Source organism: Streptopelia decaocto, assembly GCF_964273445.1.
Source record: "Streptopelia decaocto genome assembly, chromosome: 5".
NCBI lineage: Eukaryota > Metazoa > Chordata > Aves > Columbiformes > Columbidae > Streptopelia > Streptopelia decaocto.
Window position 1 is genome coordinate 49,730,694 of NC_138659.1, and position 20,125 is coordinate 49,750,818.

General features: G+C 41.9%; 1 protein-coding gene across 1 annotated transcript; it reads left to right on the forward strand.

The window, feature by feature from the left end:
- Window positions 1–89: 89 nt before the first annotated feature.
- Window positions 90–20,125, forward strand: AP3M1 (adaptor related protein complex 3 subunit mu 1). The gene is made up of 9 exons (XM_082053038.1): window positions 90–364; window positions 8,906–9,181; window positions 9,941–10,112; window positions 12,501–12,638; window positions 14,652–14,737; window positions 15,113–15,246; window positions 15,923–16,130; window positions 17,461–17,605; window positions 18,775–20,125. Exons 2-9 carry the CDS (start codon window positions 8,909–8,911, stop codon window positions 18,873–18,875), a joined length of 1,257 nt encoding a protein of 418 aa, XP_081909164.1. The 5' UTR covers window positions 90–364; window positions 8,906–8,908; the 3' UTR covers window positions 18,876–20,125.

Consider the following 20,125-nt stretch of genomic DNA (forward strand, 5'->3'; position numbering starts at 1 on the left):
GGCGGCTGTGCCGGGCGCCTGACGGGTAGGGGAGACCGCGCCGCCCGCCGCTCCTGCCTAGCGGTGCGCCGCCGCGCCGCTTGCCCGGGTGGTTTTAGCGCCTAGAGACAGCGCCCGCCCCTTGCCCACCGCCGAGACCGAGGGGCACCGGCGGGCGGTGGGCGGCTGGCAGCGAGGCCGGCAGGGCTGGGGGGGGGGGCGCCCGTTATCCGCTGCTCAGCGCAGGCAGCGCCCCGGCCGCCTGCGCGTCCGCCGGGGGGCGGCCCCGCGCGCTGCCGGGCCTCGCCGCCATCTTGGCCGCTGCCCCGGGAGCGGGACGGGCCGAGCCTGGCCGGGGCGAGCGGGCCGCACCGGGCCGGGGGAGGTACGTGGGGCCGGGTGGGGGGGCCGTTGGCTTCCGTGTTCGGGGGACGCGACGGCCGGCGGGACGGGGCGGGCCTCCGCGCAGCCGCGAAACCCTCGCCCGGCGGGAGTCGCCCGTGCCCGGCCCCGCACGCAGCCGCCGGCAGGTCTGGGTGGCGGGAGTCGGGCCGGGGTGACATTCCTGTCAGCGGCGGTGGCGGCAGATTGCCCCGGAAACCCGAGACTTCCCGTTTTAGCGACGTCCCTTTCCATTGTTCGGTGTCCATCCATATACTGAATTATTTCCGTGTGTGAATAAAGCACCTGTTTGTGTGGGCTCTGGTGCGTGTGAGGCGCCGCTCGGCCTGCGCTGGAGCGGAGGCCCGGCCGGCGCCCTCAGAGCGGTGGGTGCGCGGGGGCTCAAGGGGATGATCTGCACAGGTCAGTCCGGAACGATAAGCGGGAATGGGGCGGGATCACGCACAGGGAGGTAATTGAGTTTAGTTTTTAGGGGAGGTGGCACAGGGACTGCGGGAGGGATGATGCGGGACTGCCATCCACGGCAAAACCTGCAGCCGGGAGGGGCAGGGGGGCAGCACCCAGGTCGCCTGAGTCTTTCTTCGGCAGCACTGCTGCGAACATGGTGGTTCTTGCCATGATGTACTTGCTTAATTAGCAAGGGGCCCCTTGAGTGTAGATCTGCATAATATGCGCTGGAAATGAATCCGTTATCATCCATCACTGTGCATCGTACATCGCTTTTGCCCTGGCCAGTACCTAGCAGGGTAATTGAGAGGAGGTTGTCGCTGCTTTTCTTTTGTTTCAGTGCTAATCTGCCTTGAAGTTGCAGTGCACTCAGCATCTTTTCAGTATGGTGATTTGTACCCATTAGATGTTGATCAGACTGGAGGAGTAGCTTCACCATTAAATGTAGCTATTGTGTAAAGAACCAGGCAAAAAATCATACTTGAATTATGAAGATTCGTGTTAAAAGAAGGCAGACTGCAGTATGGGATAGGAAAAACTATTTTGCAAGAAAAGCACAAGAAAATCACTCATGCAAGAGGTAGAATGATGGAAGCAGTGTTTTACAAAAGAACTGACTATTGCAACCATGAGAGTGATTCAGCTGGCAGTTCCCAGCAGGTTTGAATAGTACATAGCTTCTCATTTATTTTTTAGAAAATCTGAATGGTATTTCACTGTAAGTGTCTAGGATTTAATCTGGGGTGTTTGGGGTGCTAAGAAAAACACAAGCAAACCTGGTTTTGAAGAAAAAAAAAAGAGGGACAAGCAGATTCTTTCCCGACTATGTGTGCATACCTGAAAATTCCTTGCAGATGGAAAATTAAACATTAAGACCACTCCATGCCCTCTAGTACTTAATTTTTCTGTCCCTTGTCCAGAAACGAAATTTCCTATTGTGCAAAATAGCTATGCATCAGCTAAGTCCTAATTATTTTTTCGAACAAAGCTCTCCTTACAAGCAGTTGTGCATTAAGAATCTTAAATAGAAATATTGTCATGAGGATTCAGGAAAGAAAAATTGAAGTCCTTGTGGTAGAATGGTCTGAACAGAGGGTCACAAGTGGCAGCAATACTTCATGGCTGTAATAGTGGGAGGAAACCAAATTAAACCTTTTTGAAATGTTAAATTCCTTCCTTTTATTTCCTCCCAATTTAAAGCTTCTCATATAGCTTTCAAAACTTCATTAATACTCAGAAAATAAGTGTAATTTTTTTATGCTTACTCAACATAATGCATGAGAGGCTGCTTTTTAACAGGAACTTCGTAGAAGATTCTTTAAGACTTAGTATTTGAGAGCCTGATTTTATTCATATACAATGGAAGAACTAAAGAGTGCTGCTCTGCTCTCTTCCTATGGAAGAGAGGTAAAAGTGGTTCTGTGCCTTCTTTCTACCATCTGCATTTGGCCCAGTTGTGGTGGAGTACGCACACATTAGTAAGAGCTGTCATTTACAGCAGAGTTCCACTGATAGTTGCTGGCTCTGATCTAGTATTTCAGTAGTGCATGGCTCTTTGGCACTGTGCTTGTCCTTTTTGGAACCTTGAGTGCCTCTTAAAATAGAGCCTGTGAAAAGGAGCAGTATAAAGCTGGTGGCACTGTCACCCCAGCTCATCAGACTTACTGGAGCAGTGAATTGGGAGAGCACAACGGAAAACATCTTCCCAAAGAACTACTGAGATGAGGCTTTTATATGCTTTGATCAAATGCTGCTGCCTTGGCCGTTCAGAGTTCTCCATGGTTTGGCTGGCGTATGATCCTAATTATCAGTCTGTTCCTGAAAATCCCATTGACAGTAAAGGCCTGTGTCCATTTGTCCCTCTCTGTCTCATCAACACTGCTTTCAGAGGGAGAATTTCTTAAAGTGGTCTCTTGGTAGTCCTAAAGCAGCTGATTCGGCTGTAGATTATGGTAAAAATGTTCCATCTTCATGTAAAAATGTAGTTTTACCAATGAATTTTTAATTGTTTTGGTGGGGTTTTTTTTCTAAGAAACTCTTGCTTTTTCAGCTTTTACACTGAAGCTTTCTGTTCTTGCAGGTCCCAAAGGGAACTGCAGTTATTCAGGATCTAATACTATTGGATTATTCAGGATCTAATATTGTTCTGCTGGCAAGAGATGGAACTATCTTGCCAGCAATTAGAAGATTTGTACTGGAACTAAATTGGACAGTGGCGCCATGCAAATGAATTATTGGAAAGCTCAACAGTCAGTAGATGAAATGCTGCACAAGTTCTTATGCAGGCTGTGACTGTTATTGGTTAAAGCACGGAGGAAGTTAGAAATTTGTTATGGATACGAAACACCGATTTGAGACAAATTCAGGGTATTCTCAAAGGACTACTTCCTTATAAAAACAATTCCAGAAAGTTGCTAACAGTGTTTTAAATGAAAGTAAAGATAAATAAATGTATGCTGAGCATCAGGGAGGCAAAGTGTTTAGCCTTTAATAGGGATGATCTTGCTGGGAAAATATCTGATTAGTTGTACAGACACAAGCACTTCATGATGTTAAGTTAGAGTTGATTTGATTATGGGGGTTTTGCTTGACTAACGGGGATACTAGGCAATTCTTAAGAAGGGTTGCAAAAAATGTTATTAATGTGCAGACACCTAAAATGTGGGCATCTTAGAAGTAAACAGATTAATGACACTTGAACAGCAGCAGTAAGATATGCTAACAATGATAGGAGCCTTACAAAACCTGTGAAATTACAGAACATTCACATTTTAGGAAGATATGAGACTTCCAGGTGTTATCAGTTTGAATCACAACTTCTAATGTTGTGTTGGGGTTGGTCCAGCTAGTGATATGCCAGAGTTGCCATGTTTGCTGTCTTGAAAATGTCATTCAAGTATTTAATAGTACTTCTTTAAGTTTGCTGTTTTAAGGGGCAGTGAATGGGGTTGGGGAGGTGGGGACCAAACATTGTCTGTCTAGTTCTGCCACATCTGTGACACATGTTGAATTTATAGGAAAAAGCTAAACTACTGACCAGCTGGTTGTGACAAAAATACTACCTTTAAAATAGAACTAGAACTGCCTGTCGTATCTTGTTTCTCCAGGTTACTTTAAGCATTTTATTACTTTCCATTCACTTGTCACTAGAAGTTCATTTCCACAAACACATAACAGAGGCTCAGACAGTCCACCCCCACTAATCCCTCCACCCTTCAGAGCAGCTACACCATATGCAGGGAACATGGAAGCTGTGGAATACTTTCCCAGTGAAGGCCCCGTTTTGAGCCATTTTTAGTAATTATTACTAGCTCTAAAGGGCATTGCAGAGGTCAGTGATAAATTCCTCACTTCCTGGTTGTCAGAGCTTTGACTGTAACTCAGCTCAGTGTTACAGAAGAGCAGTTGCTAACAGTATTTCTGCATTAATTACATTTTTGAGTACTTAATTGTAGTTAAGGACAGGCACATGCAGTCTTTTCCCTTGCTTGCAGCTTCTCCCTCTTGCCAATGAGCTCCACTTTCCTGTTGTGAGCCTGCTGTGACTTCAGTCCAGATGTTTCAACTGCCAAGAGACTGAAAAAACAGTAACATTGAAAAATCCAGATTTAGTCAAAAGAAAAGATACAGACTTGGAAACAGAGTATGCAAGGCGCCTTAGATAAGATATTTAGTTATTCTGTGAGGACTTCAAATTCTGGTAGGATGGAAATGACTACAAGGTATCACATGGAGTTTGGTGTGTCAGAGCAAGGATGGGAAGTCTTTGAGAAGTTGCAAAACCTCTGGGGGGCTGCTTGTTGCTGCAGTGTCTGCAAGATGCCTTTAAGTCAGGCAGTAGTATGGAAGGCTGTCGGCCTCCTAAAAGGAGCTTGAATGGCGTGCTCTGGACTAAAGATGCAAATAATAATCCTTGTATGTTGTCAGTTTGCTTCCTAGGTAGGCCTAAAAGCAGAGAGGTGGGAGACATGTCCTTTTGAAAAAGTCCTAGAAGCACACCTTCAGTATTTTACATAGAGTGGTTTTATGCTGCCGTCTCAAAGTGGTGTATGTGTTCGCTGCTGCACAGATTCTCTCATGATTCTTAAATTTTGGTGGTGTGCTTTTGCTACTATTTTTTTAAACTTACAAACTTTGGTTCAAGACCCTTACCCTTGAAGTGTCGCAGCTCTTAACAGGCTTTGCTGCTTGGCCGCAAGTATTAACTTGACCTATTAGTGTGAGGAATCTTACTGTTACTAGATTGATTTCTTATGTTCAGCATTTTTTAATATTTTTTTCTTCGCAAATCTAATGTTCTGATGAGATAGAAGAGGGTAGGGTACTGAGAAGTGAATTCAGGAATGTATATGTATCTGAAATGAAATCTGGCACTCAAGAAATAGAGTAGCAGGGAAGTATTCAGTATTGGGAGCACTCTAATTTTTGTGAAATAATAGCTTACATAAGATATTTTTATAGTAGTACAAGTTGTAAGATAACCAACATTAAATCTGTCTTTAATTGGCTGGTGCCAATTGTTTGACAGTGTATAGGATAAATCAAATTACTTAGTCTCATGTATAGCAGACTGATGGCTCTACTGCTGTAGGAGCTTCTTTAGTATAGTCAGCACTGGCAGAGGGAAGTGTCCAAACTGAGCTGCCCATTGACGGAAAGGCCAGGGCTTGTGCCTGTGGGTCTGCCTGCTCTGCACTTCAGCTGCAAGGAGGGAGCTTTGGTTTTCAGAGTACTGCTAAAAGTTGTGAAGGGGGAAATGAGTATGTGAGGGGCTTTGAAGGGAACTCAAGCTAGAAGCAAAATAATTATGTATCAAGGGGAATCCTAGGTAGGATTTGACCACTCTGTTCCCACAGATACTGCAAAGCTGTCATCTGCTGAGCATGGTCCCCTGGGTCAGTTTGCTTCTCCAGTTCACCATGAGGCCACACAAACGTGTATGTTGTATGAATACAGCCAGTACCTGGCCACCTTGGGGCAGATGAGTAACGAGGGCCCATGGACCAACACTACTGTCCTTTGTGGCTCCCTGTGTGCTCCCTCAATTGCATATCTAGTCATGGTCTAACATCGTAAGTGGAACTTACAGCACAAGCAGAGGCCCTGCTAACACAGCTGTTTCACATGCCAGGAGCTTGCTGCTGCCTAAAGGTAGCAATTATGCTGGACTGCTCCACTGCTGTGCTTGTTAAAAGTATATCGTGACAAATGCAATTGTTTCTGATTAATACAATCTGTATGAATGTTAACAGCAGGACAACTTAAAAGCTTAAAAAACTTAAAAACTTAAGCTTAAAAGCTTAAAAACACTCTGTCACACATATCTGATGTACTTTGTCAAAGTATTGTCCAAAGCTGTCTGCAGCCCAGCATAGCTGGTCCACTGTGGGCTGTAGATCAAGTCCTCTGGAAATGACATATTAACTGGTGCTGCTTGTATGGAAACTCTCCTATGCAGCTTTGTGTGCATTTACTAGGAAATGAGTTTTCTATTTGTTAACAGATATGCTATTGTATCCATATTAAAATGTACAGAGAACTATTCTAAGCTTTATAGCTGATCACCTTCTTATGTTTGGGCTGTCTTGGTGTGGAACAATACTGACATTCAGTGGTTGATTATACTTGCCACCATTGTGTGACTATCCAGGAGATTTTGGAGGGTTAGAATGTTCAGCACTGGCTAAATTCAGAACATGTTTAGTTAAACTGGATTAAAGCAATTGTGCTAAGGCTCCTTTATAAGAATTCTGTGCTTACAGTATTAAAATTGTCTGTTTTTTTAACAAACTAAATTAGAGATTAATTTGGTCTGGGAGAGATACAGCAGAAACATGCAATAACACTTAGTAGCTTTGTGTCCTTTCCCACTCTTAAGCAAATTGGCAATCACAGTTTCCAAAAGAACTTCTTCTTCATACAGTGTATTGGCTTAGTTGGATTTTTCTGTCCATGTTTTGACTATTGGTCTTTTTGTGTCTACCGCCAAAGACAGCGTGCTCTCAGCAGGAGATATCTAAGACCTGGCAAGGCCCCAGTGAAGATGAGCACATTGCTGTCATGCATGTGAAGAAGCAGCTGGAGTTTAGAATTTGGAAAGCTGGATCTTGGCTCCCTTCCCATATCTGCTGACTTAGGTGGAGGGACATGGCATGCTAACTCCCTTCTTTAGTTGTCTTTTTTCACCTTCTCTTGTGAGCTTTGAAAGACATACTCTTGTTTCGTCGAGACCTGCAGGGCCAGATATTTTTTCAGTGTTACAAGTGTATTAGGAGGACATTGTAGAACTCGGGGCAGTTTAGGTTCAGACACAGCAACAAGAGCTCATTCTGGGTGGAGCTAGGTGCTTATTCCAGTATTTTGGAATGAAGCTTAATCATACAGTGTTTAGACTCCTTAGTATCTCTGTGAGACTGGGCTATTTACATCTAGATGCTTCTATGCCTTCCTCACATCTGTGTGCCAGAGTTAACATTAGCAAAGGAGCAAATTTTATCTGTGTTTTATGGCATGATCCTGGCCAAACGTCCTTAGGTAATTGAAAACTATGATAGGTTTTTGGTAGGTAGGTTTGGCTTCTCTTGGACGTGCAGAGTTGACAGTGATCTTCCTGTTTTGAGGTGTGGATGCCCAGTAACTGTTTGATCTCTTTCCAGTCATGTTTGAACTCCTCCAAAGGCTAAATAAACTTCAGTTCAGGATATCTCCACTGCTATCATCTCCCCTTTTCCACTACCTCCTCTCCTCCAGCTCTAGTACTTTCTGGCAATGTAATAACTTGTATCAGAAAGCTGATCTGACCAGAAACTCTTTTTATTTTCTGTGTCAGTTTATGGCTGGGCCAGTTTCCTGCTGTAGGTAATTGCAGGGCCACAGAGCAGCTCAAATCAATACCTGGAAGGCAAAAGGGAAGAATAGCCAGTGGCAAGAGCAGCTTTTTCAATTACAGAATGAATTTATGCAGGATACAAGTACCAGGTTTACTTCACCGTGAGGAAAGTTGGGTTACAATTTGTTTTGTTTTCTAAGCCTGACTTTAAACTTGGACCTTATTTTTGTTAAAGGATGGTTATGCTGCAGGTCAGCCAAAGCATTATATCTGTCTGATGTAAAGGCTAAAGTGATAAACTGAAGTCTGACAGCATGTCTCTTCTGTATATGTGAAGAAAATAGCTTAGTCACTTCATTTGAATCAACAGCTTAGTTCACTTATTATCTCATTCGAAGCTGAGAAATGGACTGCAAAATAGGGGGTTTTTTTTCTTTTTTTTAAAAAAAGCAGATAAGCTTCTTGTCCCATGACTAAAATGATGAGTGGCTGAGGCATGCTATTTGTGAATCTTTAAAGATATGACAAAAAATCATGTGTGTTATCTGCAGTTTACACTTCCCTTTTTCTTGAGTTAGTGTTTCAGTGTAGAACATTTTATGTAAACACATTTCGTGTGTGTTAAGCACATTTGAGGCAATTTTATTCTTTAACCTGATTTAAACTACTGGTTTTGTGTACTTTTAATGAATTCCAACCCTTTATCCAAGTGCAGCTTGGCATAGATCCTAAGTAAAAGACTAATCAGCCAGAAAATAAAAAACACTCTTCTAGTTCAATAGCTCAAAGCTGGCAAGCTAAAGAGCTATATCCTTAAGGTACAATTCTTAGTTATGTATAAAAGTTACGCAAACTCCTCTACCATAGGAAACTTTATGTGTAAGTTACCCTTACATGTTGCCAAATATGTTTAAGTGAGTGCCAACTCAGGAGAGTTAGCTTTTCTTTAAGAAATAAATAACAAAAAACAAATAGGGATGAAAGTAGTAATCAAGGGTGCTAGCTGCTTGCTTACATTGTGATATATGTTAGTGACTCAGTCCACTGTGAAGTATTTTGTGGTTGAACATTCCTCTAGATAAAGAAAATGCAATTTAAAGAAAAACAGCAAAGCAGATATTTTTCTTAATTTCACAGTGCATGTTAATAAAGAATAACTGTTGTAAGAAAGGGAATCTGGGAGAAGAAATAATGTCAGCCCTTATATCTTTTTGTTTATTTTAACTTCTTTGAATGTGTTTCCAACAGAAAATGATCCACAGCCTGTTTCTTATAAACTGTTCCGGTGACATATTCTTGGAGAAGCACTGGAAGAGCGTTGTGAGCCAATCTGTGTGTGATTATTTCTTTGAAGCTCAGGAGAAAGCAATCGATGTTGAGAACGTGCCTCCCGTCATCTCAACGCCACATCACTACCTCATCAGCATCTATCGGGATAAAATCTTCTTTGTGTCTGTCATACAGACGGAAGTGCCACCACTCTTTGTAATTGAATTTCTACACCGAGTAGCAGATACTTTCCAGGTCTGTCACCTTAAAATAATTTTAAATCTGAAATAATTCCAAGGGAATTTTTGTATAAACTTCTTTTAAAAAAAGATAATAAACCCTCCTGTCAGTGACTTTTCCCTTTTAAGTTAAACACTGTTTTAAAAGTTTTTTTAAAGATTTTAAACACTGGTTTAAACAGTGTACAGAGGAAAAAGAGGTATATGTTGTGTACTCATTTGATTTACAGATAACCAGTGCATATGCACTGCAAACCAAATCCCACATTGTAAATGCTGTCTTTTTTTTCTGTAAGCTTTGGTACTGCTCGTGTTAAATGGATGAACAAGAAGGAGCATGCAGTCATGAAGGACTCTGGAGGGATGAAAGAGATGCAAAGTGCGAGTCAGTTTTTAACCTGTTTCACAGATACTGTAAATAAAAGCTCCTCTGTGAGGATTAGGCATTGTCAAAAGTTAGTCTCCTTATTTTACAAGAGCCTTCTAACTGAAGATATGTTAATGTCCACAAGTGGGAGAACCTTTGGGACATATATGCTACTAAACTACATTACATTAATTTCACTGTTCATGCTGTCTTTGTTTCTAATTAGGTGATAAATAAATGTAACCTTAACATAAGATGCAATCAGACTACAGAAGTATTAATAGCTGGAATTTCTGATCTGTTTGAGAGTGTCTGTTAAAAAAAAAAAACGAAAAACTCCAACAAACTTTTGCAAAGCATTTTAATAGGAATAAAAATCCTCTCCTTTGTAATCTCTGATTTGTTTAGGATTACTTCGGCGAATGTTCTGAAACTGCAATTAAGGACAATGTAGTTATTGTGTATGAACTTCTAGAAGAAATGTTAGACAATGGCTTTCCACTTGCAACAGAATCTAACATACTGAAGGAGCTGATAAAGCCTCCCACAATTTTGCGCTCCGTTGTCAACTCGATCACAGGTATGAAAATAATTTTCAGTGGTGACTGACTGCTTATAAACAAAGCCCCATCATGCTTCATAGCTAAAAAATAATATCACAGCAGTGTGAATCCGTAAGTTGTGGCCACTGTCCTGCCACTTCTCACAACTAAGAGTTGAATAAAAGCAACTTCCTCCTTATTTGCAATTACTGCCTGGCTGCTTTAATATCCCTAGTGGCACTGCCTAGTCCAGCCACAGCTGCTGAAGTCCCTCAGGAATAGCAGTTCCCAGCACATACTGGAGACAGGTGCTCTGGGGCTGGTACAGAACTAGCCCCAAGCCTTGAATAACTGAGGGGCATTGGAGAAGGTTATGTGTTTTATCAGAAATTATTATAGGAAGGTACATAACAGTTACCTAATAAATCTTTGCTGGCTGGGAACAAACAGCATGAAGGGAAGAAAAGAGCCTGTTCTCAGCCTCCTCCCTGCCACCATCAGCCTCCATCAAGTTTCAGGCCGTTGTAGATGGGTATGTCTTGCACTGACAGAGCCAAATGTGTGTCCGCTGAGCTGGTGGAATCTGCTGGTCTGGCAAGTGGGTGCAGGGGAGGTACACACACCGTGAGGTGTCACATGGGGACAGAGATACGCAACCTGTTCACCTATACATTGTGTTAAAGAAGGGTAGTAGGTGGCTGCAGGGCCACGCAGAGATAGTGCTCAGAAGAGCTGGTCTTCGACGTAGCATATGGGAGTTGATCTTTGAGTATAAATCTCATCAGCTTTAATTTCTGTTTTCTGTTTGTGGATTTGTTGGGGTTTTTGGGGGGGGTTGGGGTTTTTTTTGTTTGTTTGTTTGTGGGTTTTTGTTTGTTTGTTTGTTTTAATGCTGTTTTCAATGGTAGTATACTATGTTATATATATATGATACATATATGTTATACTTATGAAAAAATTCTATTTTGTTAATGGACTAGATGCACCACTGTAAGGGGAATTAAGACTCCTGAAGCCAAGGGCGGCAGCATCAAATCCTCTTGTTTTATCTAAAGACTTATTAGATTTCCCTAGGAGCTTAAAGCACCTGCCCAGGGCAGCCTGCATCTTGTCACTGTCAACAGCGTAGTGCTGCAGGGGTGGGAAGCAGCAGCCTGAGCTCTCCCGCCTGCCTGGCCTGGCAGCCCAGCCTGCGCAGTGCTGCTGCACCCTGCAAGGCTGCTGGGGGAAAAGAGGCACGGACACAGCAACTGTTCCCCTTCAGAGATGCAGCAGGAGTGAGGAAATGATTGTTGCAATTCCTACCCAATGTGCTATAGCACCAGAGTGTGCTCAGGAAGGGTTTTTTCTTTGTGAGTTATTTTACTAGCTGAAAAGAATGAAAACTTCTGTTTGAAAACTTCTGTTTTCTGTCTGCTAGGAGAAGGCCTACCCAGTAGGTTGTGTAGAAATGATAGCTGCTGTCTGTCAGCCTCTCAGTGAAGCTGTCTCACATAGCAGGACATACTACCACATTCATTGTGCTAAAGGGCACAAGGAAGCATGAGCTGTGGCCCTATCCTGAGACCTACTTCTAGCGGAGGGTCTTGTTTCCACTGTACTGGGATTCCAAGAACAGTCAGCTAAGCCCCTGAAGTGATTTTTTTTTTTTTTTTTTTTTTTTAAGAATCATCAGTTTATAAATAGGTAGCTCAGGAAGCCCTTTTCTCACACTGGGTGTTGTTAAAAAACAGGCTCCGAGGGTCTCAGCAAGGCAGGCCAGGGCAGTGGCATCACTGTTAAGGAGCCCAGAAGTTCAGCCAACAGGTCAGGGTCAGGATCAGATGATAACAGGGTCATTTACAGCTCAGTGATTGCCAGGAAAGTCCTTTATGATGAGACAGGTCAAGCCAGAAAGTCAAGTCTTTGAACCAGGATCTGGATCGATTTGGCATGTGGTCAGGTGTAGATGTGGCTGTCTTGTTGCTACAAGGTAGCTAAGATGGGTACCAAGGTGAGAGCCTCAGCCTAACATCAGCTCCCAAACAAAGGGGTGGGAGCCCTCCCTAAGGCTTCTTCCAAGTCTGTCTTCATAACAACTCATCAGTAAATCAGCCCTGGAGTCAGGCAGCTACAGCTCTTAGGAGAAGGGGGAAGCATGCTTAAGGCAAGGTTCTTGAATTGCAGTGATGAAATCCTTTGCAGGATCTAGCCCCACACCTACTGCCACTCAAACCTCCTGCTGACTTGAGCATTGGATTTGGCTGTGCAAAGTATAGTCTGAAATCGCTAAGTCTGGACACATCTTTAAAGTGCATTCATGGCACCTAATTAATGAAATTGTTGTGGTCCAGGTTCTAGTCTGCAGTTCTTGTTTTGATTCTTTGATGCTTAATTTTGGCTATTGAAATGTTCCTGTTGTAATTGAGTTCCTTTTCATTTTTAAGGCAGTAGTAATGTGGGTGACACACTTCCCACCGGACAGTTGTCCAACATTCCCTGGCGCAGAGCAGGGGTAAAATACACAAACAATGAAGCCTATTTTGATGTCATTGAAGAAATTGATGCGATTATAGACAAATCAGGTAAGATGCCTTGCAAACTCATTTTTGTTTGTTGAATGTTTACATTTAGATGCCGATAGTTAAAGGGAATACAGTCCAGCCACTTTTTTGCATGTGTTTTATATACATTAATCTATATCTTAACTAGAAACATATGAATTATGTGCCCAAATGTATTTGTTCAGTTCATCTTAAAATAGCAACATGTTCCAGGCTCCTTCAGGAACATCCACAAGAAATATTCTGTACTTAGATGTTTTCTGTTTGTATATTGATTATCTCTTAGATATAAAAGGGAAAAATAGTTGAAGTTTTAAATGTGATGAGAAAATTATCTTCCATTGTTCCTGCCATAAAGTTACTTTAGTTCTTTTAGGTCCTCAAATGGGCAAGACCAAAGCTTTCATTAGCTTTCTTCTCACAGCAAGACAAAACTTGGTGTGAAATAGCTGGACAGTATTGTTTTTGTTTATATATAAACTGGAGCCAAATATTATGAAGCATAATAGTACTCCTTGCTTTTCTGTAAATGAAACTTGATATCTTCAAATACAAAAAATCTTTAATCTTAGATTTAGCTCTGAGGAAGAATCTGATAAGTATTTTTTCATATTTGCCAGTGCCAAAAAGTAGAAAAAAACTGATCCCAAGAAGAAAACTGTTGTGCTGTGGACAGCAGTCTGCTGGTTTCTTCTTTATTGGGACAATCAGTTACTAAAGCTGAAGATGCATGACACCATTTTGTGGTGGTATGAGACAGGGAGCAAATCTGTGATTTCTTCATGCAGTGCTGCTGTTGTAGCAGTACTCAGTGTTGCTTTGGTTCCACACACCAGCTTGACAAATGCTTTGGCCACTGTTGAACTGGATAGTCATAAATAGCGGTTGTGCAGCTCTTACTCTTGCCGTTTTGAGACTTAACGAAGGTGACAATGGCAGTCAGAGCAACCTGACGGCTGTGTTACTCTCCTAGCTCAACAGGGTTCCCAGGGGCAGTAGGAGTGCTTCATCTGAGCAGTCAGAATCAAGACCATGTTTGTATTTTGTTACGTATTTCAAGCCCAATCAGTGTCCACTGAGTGTTTGAATTTCCTACTGATGATCCACTGCAATAGTCATAGCCATTTTTTTTTGTGCTCTGATGCCTTGAGGACTAACAATGCAAGAATCTTTCTTCCTTATCTTCAGTATAACTAAGAAGTAGATACAGTTGCTTCTCTAGAATAGGGATGTTATCTTGTTTCATAGGGTTATGGTTAACTGCTTTAATCTGAAATAGGATCCCTTCTTTTCAGGCAAAATATTAACCGCTAATTCCTCCTTCCTTTTGACTAGATCAGCAATATTGTCTACGCACCTTCTAAAATAACTTTTGCTTGTAGGGTTAATTAGTTCAGAGTCCTCCTCTCACTTTTCTCTCCTTATAGGGGATTTAAGGCAACAAGCTTTTCTTGGGTAACATGCTTGGTATTCTTGCTTTGGTTTTGGGGGGGATTGTGGGGGAATGTTATTGTAAATTTTCACTATGGGTTTATTTAACATCAAGATGAATATGTAATCCTACTTTCAACAAGCCATGCTTGTGAAAGTCAAAGTTATCTGGTGCTTTATAGCACAAACTTACCGTGTTTTCACATGGACTGTCTTGATGTGCTTCAACGTCCCTGCACCACTACACAACTTGCTAGTTTTCTGGAGATGGGGCACAGGGATGAAAGAAAAGATTCAGAGCTTGCATATTCTGAAATTCTTACTTGCTGATTGCTGGCAACTAGTTCAGGCACAGCCAGGACAAGTCCTGTGCAACAGTTGGCACAAGTATCATTAGCTGATTTGGGGCAAGCTGTTTGCTCTGGCTCATGTATTTTAGCAGCTGCCCAGGCCACAGGTAACTGGAATGACCTTTTCTGTCTGTGCTTGGCATGTTCTTGAGTGCTGTGCAAATATCATCTGTGCCCTCTGGCTGCACTTCACAACGTTTGCAAGGCCCTTGATAATAATGTTAAGTCAAGTGTCTGTATTTTTTTCCTGCAGGTTCCACAGTCTTTGCAGAAATCCAAGGTGTTATTGATTCATGTATTAAGCTCTCAGGAATGCCAGATCTTTCTCTTTCTTTCATGGTAAATTTAATATATATTTAGGAATTTTAATTGCTTAGGATTTATTTTTCTTAATTATCGGAGTTAAACAATTTTAAGAGCGCAATCACTACTTCATGTGTTACACATACAAAAAATAACTGAAGTTTTGCATTATATTGTAGAAATTGCATTGCTCAGTAGTTGGAATGGCTTTTATCTGTACATAAAAATACACTCACAGAAACTGCTGCACCAGGTCAGACTAGAAATCCACCTAGCTCAGTAATGTGTCTTAGATAATGGGTATGAATGATACTGAGAGTCTAAGAAAAAGGAACTGTGTAGAGTTCAGTAGCTAGTTCAAACTGCTGATACTCGATAGGATTTCACTTACTGCTTTGCCACTACTTACAGAACCCACGGCTGCTGGATGACGTCAGCTTCCATCCATGTATTCGCTTCAAACGCTGGGAGTCTGAGCGAGTCCTTTCATTTATTCCTCCCGATGGGAATTTCAGATTGATCTCCTACCGTGTCAGTTCACAGAAGTACGTTTCCATTTAGACACAATGGTCCTTCAGATACACCACCTACTGCTTTCCGTCTGAGTAACCGCAGATTTCTCCTTGTTACGGGGAGAACTTGCATTCTTGCTAAAATGTGTGTTCACAGGTTTTGTCTCATCTGTTGCTCTGTCCCCACTAAAACAAGAAAACAGTTTTTCAGTGAGCTGCTGATACTCAGCAACCATTTTTCAGTGGGACAAACTGCACATGACAGTAACATAGCGCTATCCATTCCTGGTAGTCATGGTTGCTGCAAGATGCTTTATGGCTGAGTCTCTGTGTACACAGAGGACTCTACTCTTCCTAAAAAGAATAAAGCAAAAAAGTCTGAACTGCTGATATTTGCAAACTAAGTCTGATTTGACTGGTGGCTGTTCTGAGATTTGGCTTGGTGAGATTACTTTAAAAAAAATTAAGCAGATGGATGGAAAGAGATTAGGACAAGTGATTTGGAAGAAAATATTTTTTTCGTGTGATTGTTAATAAAATCACTTCAGCAATGATGTTGAAGAGCTGAGTATCACTTTTCACTTTTGAAACAAACTGTTTCTAACTTGAATAACTGCCAAAAACACATAAACTATTTGTGAGAAAGAGCTTTATTTTCTCGAGCAGAGAAGTAGCCGGGATGCATTCAGCCACTGTCTTGTCTTTTCAGCTTGGTTGCAATTCCTGTATATGTGAAACACGTGATCAGTTTTAAGGAAAATAGTTCTTCGGGAAGATTTGATGTTACCATTGGACCAAAACAGAACATGGGGAAAACAATAGAAGGAGTTGTCATGACAGTTCACATGCCAAAGGCCGTGCTTAATATGAACCTCACTGCCACACAAGGCAGCTACACATTTGACCCAGTTACTAAAGTAAGTGTTACGTTTTTATTTATTTAAATACCTAAAACAACATTAGAACAAGTCATGTGTATTGCAGAGCACTGGAGCAGTGTTTCACACTTGGCAGAACACTTTCCCTCAGCATATGTTTATCTTCTCTTTAAAACTGACTTTTTCAAACTTAGATACACACCAGTTGTGATTTCTGGTTTTATCAGTCTCTTTTCCCTTCCCCTCTCCCTTTCCTTTCTCTCTTTCCTTGTTCCTTCACCCCTCTGATTTTTTTCTTCAGTGGATGCAGCAGTATTTTGCTGATAGTTTCAGCTATGGTATATTTTCCAAGCTATGTTCTTTAAAACATATTTATCTAGAGAAAAAGCAGTAGATTTGAAAATAGGTAACCACAAAAGCAGGAAGCAGAAAATGAGGAAAAATAACCTCTTCCAGAAGATCTGCCTGAAGACACACAGGAAAGAAGACATAGCGTCTGAAAAACTGTATCTGGAGAGTCCTGCTTTCTTGCCTCTGAGCTGGGGTTTGAGACCTAGATTTCTTAAAGCTCCTGAAGCTTTCTTGCTGAAATGCAGTCTGAGCCAAACCGTTCTGCTGGCTCTAACACCCTGCTCTGAGCTTTCTGCTGCCCTTGGAATATCTCAGTCAGCAACTGGATTTGAATTGCAAGTGAAAGCTTCCAAGTAACATTTTGTTTCAAAAAGAACAGACCTTGATATTTTGAAAACAAAAACACCAACAAAAACACTTGAAGTCTCCTTTCCTCTCTGCAGAAATAAATTATACTGTTTTTGTCAAGAGTTGGCATAACTAGGTGGATTGTCATTGCAAAAGTTTGTAGAAGTAGGAAGAAAAAAAAAAAAAAACCTCTTGTGAGTGAAGGGCCAGCTTGGTTCCCTGTATCTTCTTTGAAGTGTAAGAATGAATGGGAAACAAGTGACCCTTGGGAAGGTTACTCTGACTTAAACAACCTCCTTTTGCCAAGTGCCTTGCTCTTGGCCTCCTCCTGCTTGTGTTTAAGTTCCCGTGACCTTTGCGCTGGTTACTCTCCTTGCTTCGTGGCTGTACCTGACCCGGTCTCACAACAACCATCATCACAGACGGAGCAGATGTGCCAAGTGCACAGCCCAGCTCAGGAATGCCAACAGGGCAAAACCAACGCTGGGGGAGAGCAGACCTCACACCCACGGGAGCCCCAACTGCACCTTCTCCCAGCCAGTGGGATCATTCCCAGGGCTACCAGGCTACTTCCTGTACCCAGCCGGCAAACTAAAAGCATGACATGAACTTGACCTTATAGGTTGTTTTCCTAGAAAGCTACTTCTACTATTCTCTCTTTCCTGACAAGGTGTTAACATGGGACGTTGGCAAAATCACCCCTCAAAAGCTTCCAAACCTGAAGGGTATAGTGAACCTGCAGTCTGGAGCCCCCAAGCCAGAGGAGAATCCAAGTTTAAACATCCAGTTTAAGATACAACAGCTTGCCATTTCAGGTGAGTGAGTGGGTGTTGTGTGAAGCTGGGACTGACAGAAGGCGTAGCAGTAAGAAGTGAAGTGGGAAACCTGTGAATCTTGTAATTGGAGATGCTGATCCAAAGTCAGCTTGGTCCAAAAAGGTGAAGTCTGATTTACCCAAACCTGACAGTTACTTTTGCTGGAAGACTCCCTTGCTGGGAATTGTGAATTCCCAATTGTTTTGCTCAAGAAAGACTGTGAGAAGTGTACAGAGGAATGGGGTTTTCTTTGTTGACTTGTGCATTAGACATGCAAATTTATCCTTTTGGTGAAGAGTGATGGATGATGATCTAAGCGTGCTGCTCTTGACTTGCACCATTGAAGCCCTTTCTAGTGGTCAAAAACTCCATTAATTTTAAAGAATTCCCTCTTCTTCTTTCCTTCTGGAACTGGTTAGTTTTTCTTCTTCAAAACAATCTGCAAGTAAAATCAGAACGAAGTCTGTAGGGTAAGTGCAGAAGTAAACGTAAAGCAAACAAGGCCTCAGTCTGTAAACACTTGTGAGTTGCCCATGTGTAAAATGCTTCTGCAAGCAAACTTTGCAGGTTTAAGACCCTGACAGAGCAAAGACTCAGGTTTGTAAAGAAGGAGGATGACTGAAGGCAGTAGATGAGAATGGGTGGTAGTACCTGCCTGCCTTTCTAGGGAGGTACCAGGCTGTGGTCCTTTTGCTTCCTAGACTACTTTGCTGAGAAAAATAACACACAGTCCTTGTGTAAGAACAGAATCCTGCAGATTCCTCTTAAACTTGCAACCCACTAGTTTAAATCTAGCAAAAGATAGTGGATCCAATGGCTGGAACCTGTAAGAAAGCAGGGGACAACTTGAAACTGTTAGGTAATTAGTAGTTACTGGTATTAATAGCAGAAGGATTTCTGGTCCTTGCAATTGTGATTTAGAGTGGAAAGAATTCTAAAATTTGTCCTTTGCTTCATCTGCATTACTGGACACAAGTGCAGCAAACAGGAGCTGTGGAAGATAGAGAATGGTCTCTGCTCCTGTTTCAGACAAGATGAACTTGTGGAAAGAAGGAAAATCAGCTTTGTAGCTGATCTTAACGTGCTTCAAGAAAGCAGGACTTTTAAACAGACTGACATGATTTCTAGCATTCTGCTTTTAACTTTGTACTTGTTTTTGTCTTTTTCAGGGCTGAAAGTAAATCGCTTGGACATGTATGGAGAAAAATACAAGCCTTTTAAAGGTGTGAAATACATTACAAAAGCAGGAAAATTCCAAGTCAGGACATGAGAACGTGCTCTACTTTCAAGAACATATTCCCCATTAAAAAAAAAAACCACAACAACAAAAAACAACAACAAAACTTGACTGCTTAGTGACTTATGTTGCTATTGATTAGGTGCCAATTAATAGACACTAATTAGTTTGGGATCAAAGCATTTGTGCACAGCAGCTCATAAAATGAAAGCCTAGCTTAGTTTTTTTTTTTTAATATGGCTTTAAAATAAGGTACCTTTTTTCTAATACACCTTCACTCTTTTTTTACTGAATTGTTGTGTTGGTGAATAGTTTGATAGAGGCGATCCACACAACGTCACTAACACTACACTGCCAGTCAGATACCAAAGCCCAGGGGCCAAGCACATTATGAAGGCCAGACAGGCCACTGGAAAAGTCTTGTGGTGGCTGGTTTTGCTGCTGCAGCCGCCTGCAGAAAAAGCTCAGCTATTCTCGCAGCCATCTGCAAGCTGGCATTCCACAGAGCACCGCGTAATCCCTCCGGAAATGGAGAGTAGCAGTGAGAGGGGCAGGGGTCCCAGCGCAGCCTGGGACAGAGCAAGTGTCACTCCCGAGAAAGAGTTTCTGATGAGGAAAAAGTAATTTCCTTGTTGTTTACAAGAAATCGCCTTTCTTAAGAAGCATTTGCCTTAAGCAGCTTTCATTTGTGCCATCTGCAGATGAGCTGATAGAAAGAATATTCTGCATTAAATCTGGGAGGTGTTTGTTGCTTCAGTAATCGACTTTCTTCCCATTCAATCTCATCATCGCCACCATTTTTTTAAGAATACAGTTGCAGAGAGTAAGATCTATTTTTTATGTGAAGCCTTTGCTTTGATTTGGATGTTCCACTTGTTGGAAGTGGATGCCACCAGATTTGTGCCATGTGTACATTGGAGTGTAGCTTTTTAGATAGCACAATAGAACTGTCAAGTGTATTTAATGGTCGTGTGCTTTAATGTTATGAAATAAAGGGAACTCTACTGAAAATACATTATCTTGTGAAACGTTGGTGCTGTGGTAAACTATTAGTGATGCTTTTAGGCAGGAGACATCCAATATGCAATGAAATTATGACTATTGACTGAACTTCATCACTCTGCAACTATTTAAAGTTTAGATAGGGCATTTAGGAGCATGCCAGGTAAGCTCCCTTTCATGTTTTATATTTTTAAATGGAGCACAATTTATGTTTAGATGATGACATTTCTAAGACATACCAGTGACGATGCAAAGCTGATTAAACTTTTCCTTATACACCA